General features: G+C 44.0%; 1 protein-coding gene across 1 annotated transcript; it reads right to left on the bottom strand.

The window, feature by feature from the left end:
* Positions 1 to 939: 939 nt before the first annotated feature.
* On the bottom strand, positions 940 to 5,079 carry LOC116701119 (microfibril-associated glycoprotein 3). Its single transcript, XM_032534691.1, has 3 exons — positions 4,833 to 5,079; positions 3,500 to 3,791; positions 940 to 2,851 (listed from the first exon to the last, which is right to left on the bottom strand). The coding sequence occupies exons 2-3, from the start codon at positions 3,750 to 3,752 to the stop codon at positions 2,109 to 2,111; spliced, it is 996 nt and encodes a 331-aa protein (XP_032390582.1). The 5' UTR covers positions 3,753 to 3,791; positions 4,833 to 5,079; the 3' UTR covers positions 940 to 2,108.
* Between the last annotated feature and the right edge of the window lie 39 nt (positions 5,080 to 5,118).

Here is a 5,118-nt window from a genome sequence, read left to right as displayed (position 1 = left end):
ACTTCTCAGTGGATTTATTACCTCAGTAAAACATTTTCATATGACTTTATGGTCTCAGTCGCTAGTTTGAAGTCTTCTGCAACACAAAATGTATGTTTTTTGAATCATTGTCTCAATGATTTTAAAATCTGCGATAAAGCGGGGGTGTTTTAGGGGCGGCAATGATCTGAAAGTGTGTGTAACGTAGAGTGTAAGGGCTCTCCCTCTCTCATTCCCCCCCCACCCCCCCCCCCCCCCCCCCCCCACCACCCACCCGTCTCAAAATCATGACATCAGAAAGAAACAAGGACGGCCATCAAGACTCATGGAGATCTCCACAAACCAATAGGTGACGTCACACGTGCTCTGTCCATTAATATTACACCGTCTAAGTTCACAAACTGCTCCAAACAGCTCTACTGTACACACGTTATAATACTCGCCTAGCTCTCATACTCTGCTTCTGACTGGCTAGTAGTCCTTACTTAGCTACTGAGCATGAGCAACTCCCAACAAAGATGGAACAGAAGTGAAATGCCTCACTCTGTAGCTAAAACAGAGAGCTCAACACACAGGGTGAAAAGAGGAGCTGGAGCAATGTGAAGTACAACAAATATATGGTGTTTTCTAAAAATTAAACCACATAAACTTATTCTGGTACAAGCTCTAAATGCAATTACTGTATGAACCTGACGATGAGCATAATATGAGCATTTTAAATAATACATGCTTAAAAGTGAGAATTCTGCAAGCTCGACAAAGAACTAGTGCAATGTAATCAGTGCATGGAAATACTTTCACGCAGGAGGAACATGACTCTTTGGGTATTTTGCAGTATTCTGATCGCCACAGATTAACTCATAATGTGCTAGATCAGTTAAAGCTAGCCAACCATCTCCAGGAAAAACAAGCCGCAAAGATGAATCGATTCATTGAAATTAAAAACCTGTCAAAACGATCTGATTGGAGCTTCTTTATTTCTGCTCTCCTCTGTAACAGTTAACTGAAAATCTTTGAGTTGTGGACAAAAAAAAAGACATTTGAGGACGTCATCTTGGGCATTTGGGAAACTCAGATCCACATTTTTTCTTTGACCATTTTCTGACATTTTAGAGACCAAAGAACTAATCCATTCATGGAGGAAATGATCAACGAATAAATCAACAATGAAGATAATTGTTATAGTTACAGTTCCTACTTCAATCAAACTTGTACATGGCAAGATAGCTGGCATTTGGTTTCAACAACGTTTCTTTTCTTACTCAAACAGTACAACAAGAGCTGATAAAAAAACCCTGATAAGTTCAAATCTAAACAGTAACCAACCCCACCTTTTTAGTTTTTTTCATCTCTTTTTAGCACTTGTAGTTAGACACTTCACTGTGTGTTATTTCAGATGGGATTCAGGCTGTGGTGGTGTATGCCAGTGGCCGGCAACCTTTTTAGTATCAAAGGCCGTTTCAAAATGTTCCTGTTAATTGGCGTCATGTCAGGATTGAGCCTGCCGTCATATACCGAGCCCGCTCAGGCAAGTGTATTCTGTGAGTATTAGCCAATCAGAGGGGGGCAGGTCTTCACAAAATCAGGATGGGGATAGAGGCCAAAGAGGTCATTTAACTTTTGAATTGGAAGAAAAAAGTATTGTTTAGGACCTGGTATCGAAGTCACAATATGGGTAATGGTGTTGAATATTTTAGAACGATACCCAGTCTTACTGCTGACGGCTTTGAAAGATGTCATCTGACATGTGAATTGGAGCATTTCCCAAAAAAACCTCTTGCACACGTAGTGCTAGTGTGCCATGTGGTTGCGCTACTGGGTGCCAATAGAGGCCAGGACTGGGTCCCGAATTCAATACTTTAGTGTAGAGACACGCAGGAATAACTATGTTACACAGAGACGAGGCTCATGTAGTAGGGGCTGAAAAATAATTAAAGATTTGTGGTGTAATGTTGTGATTTCTTTTTGTTTTATAAAAGTGGTATCAAAAAGTATTGTTTAGGAACAGTTATTGAAGTCACGGTATTGGTACATAGTCCATCGGCAAATTCTCATGCCAAATGACCTCTTTCAAAACCCCATCTGTTGCTGCCGCGCTACCTTGAGCCAATGGTGGTTTATACATTGGTTTATACGTTGCTCTCATATGCCGCACTTGTTTGTGAGCCTGGCACGCAGAATCCCGTCCTATCCTCGCTGTCCCCCTCCCCGGAAACGGTGTGAACTGAAACTATGACATCGCTCTTCCCTCCATTTGACAGCAGCGCCTGACACACCTCCGCCCCCTCCCCGTCTCTGTCGGCGTGGGAGGGGCCTATAGCTTGCCTGTTCCTAGGCGCCGACGGCCCGGCCTGCTCCGCAGGGTGCAGCCCCGGGTTTCCCGCCTCGGCCCCCTCCTCCCCGGATGTGCGGCAGTTCAGGATGAGCGGCGGCAGAGGGACGCTCCGGGCCAGGTCCTCCATGTGGCGCGCGAACTCCATGGTCTTGTACTGCGTCACCTTGGCGAGCTCCAGCGTCTTGGCCGAGGTGACGATGGGAATGCGCTTGGCGACCTCGAACGCCTTCTGCAGCTTCTCGGCGCCCTCTGTGCGGAAGAAGTCGTTGATGGCCCTCTCGGTCTTCTTCAGGTGGCTGCTGACCATGCAGAGGCGCGTCACGTTGAGGATCATGATGATGGTGAACGTCACCAGGCAGACGATGACGTAGTACAGGCCCAGGCCGGTGCCGGTGCCGTGGGCCACGCGGAGCGTGACCGTGTAGTTTTTGGCCGCGCCGGCGCCACCAGAGGCGACGCAGGTGTAGCGGCCGCGGTCCTCGAAGGAAACCTCTGTGATGTTCAGGGCTCCGTCTTCCTGAATCTGCCACTTCCCGCCTAAAGTCACAACACATGTGAAACAATAAGACAGTTTAACCCTTGAGTTGACTTCCCGTATAAATTGAAAATGAACACTTTTTTATCGGTGATTGTTTTCGGGCTTTGTGGTCAATAAACCTCATTTATAGGAAATTATACCTAATGTTTGAATTAGAAAAGCAGAAATTAAGAATTATTTAGACTAAAATTAAAGGAATGGATGTTGATGGATAATCACAGACTGGAATAAGTCAACATTTACTCAATACTATTTCAAAAACACTTCAGTTTGTTTTCAAATGCTATAAAATTGAATAAGACCCAAAATTAATGAAAGTAGAGATTTGTACTCGCCAAAGAGTCATGTTATTTTGGGTAATTACAATTGGGTAGTTAAAAAGAACATTGATATAGGAAAACGGGTCAATTTGACCCGAGGACAACATGAGGGTTAAGTTTTAGCAAAAACTACTTGAGATGTGAATTGAGAATCAAGACAACAGGGAAAACATTAAGAGCAGATTGTAAAATTGTCATCATTGTTTTTGAGTGAAAGCTGAAACAATAAACTGCTTTGAATAATACTGAATCGGGACAAGCGCATATATTGTCCCAGCCCTAGCAAAAAGAACTCAAAAGCCCCCCCCCGCCCCCACATGTCCTCACCAAGCAGAGGCCCTTTGGAGTTGTACCACTTGATATCATCGTAGCCTGCGGTCACGTTGCACTCGATCAGCACGCTGGATCCCTCCTTCACCGTAATGTCCCCGCCGGAGGGGACGCCGGTCCAGACCAGATGAGCGGAGGACACACCCTCAGCCTCTGATCCATTGTTAGCCCCGTGGGCTGTCCAGGCGACGGGCAGCAGGACTGCGAGAAGCAGCAGGTGGGACAGGTGATGTTTCTGAGGTGGTGACATGTTGAAAAGGAGCTCGGCTCACATTTAGAGAAGAAAAACCTGCAAAACAGGATGAGGCAACGGTGAGGGCCCGCGCAGCAACACAGGACACAGGAGTGTCTTCCTAATCTATAGTCCTGTCCATTATTGATAAAGTGTTAGCCGATCTGAACTCTTGAGTAATTCCACACACACATGCACACAAAAGCCCCTCCAATTTTAAGTCAATGGTACTTACACAAGACATAACTTAGGTATAGAATACATAACTGGCCTTCCCAACAACAGCCTGCCTTGTCATCACTTCAGTTTATACTGCGACAGAGGAAGTCAAATAAAAGTGGATGATGAACAACACACACACACACACACACACACACACACACACACACACACACACACACACACACACACCTACCTCTATTTTAATCTGTATTTTTTGTCTTTTTAACCCCTTTTTTGCTCTTCATTTTCTCTCATTCCATGTTAGCTAGGCCTACATGGCATGCATGTGTTTTCATTGTCTTCGTTTGTCTCCCTTTAAAGTCATTTTTTTACCTGAAATAAATGTTAATTTGATTGTTCTCTTTTGACTTTTCAATGCCTCACACAGCCACGGGCCAGTGTTGATGTCCCTTAAAAATAAAGTCACTTGGATTACAGTTGATGAATTAGACTTCATGTCCAGGAAGCACATATAGATGCTAATCATATTGCATTAAACTAAAATCCCTGTAGAGGAAATAAGAGTAGGCCAACAATTATGTAACCCATATTATCTATTTACAAACTGTGACGGTTTTTTATAACATGCTAGCCTATATATGCGGATATTTAGTGATAGGGTAGCCTACTAGGTTATAGTTAAAATAAAAAAATAAAAAAGTAGGCTATAATAAATAGGCCATAAGAAATCGTTGATTTAAATTATCAATAGCCGATACTTTGCTGTTATTACGCACTCTCTGGCATCATACTGGTGTATCAAGCACGTTTATAAAACAAAAAGCAAAAAAAGAAGTAAGAAAGCAACACATAAGACACGAGCAGATTTAGCAGAAACCCCAAACAAACCGACTCTGAGTCAGCTGTTGGTCCCACCTGATGCTCGCACAGCGACCAAAACCACCGATCCCGGACCGACATCGACGCCGAAACGATCTTGTAGCTGGAAGTAAGTATGACGATATTCCTTTCTCAAGTACTATTTGGTTTAACTCGATTTATTTCGATTTATTTTATTCAGCCATGTCTTTGAGCAAAACAGGCACGAGGAGTGAGTCCGGGTCCGTTCACTTCCTGGTTGATACTGTTGCTTCGTGTCAGGTCAAGGAACCACGTGAGTGTGTGTGTGTGTGTGTGTGTGTGTGTGTGTGTGTGTGTGTGT

This window comes from Etheostoma spectabile, chromosome 13 (assembly GCF_008692095.1).
Source record: "Etheostoma spectabile isolate EspeVRDwgs_2016 chromosome 13, UIUC_Espe_1.0, whole genome shotgun sequence".
NCBI classification, from domain to species: domain Eukaryota; kingdom Metazoa; phylum Chordata; class Actinopteri; order Perciformes; family Percidae; genus Etheostoma; species Etheostoma spectabile.
This window is presented reverse-complemented; position numbering and strand designations above follow the sequence as displayed.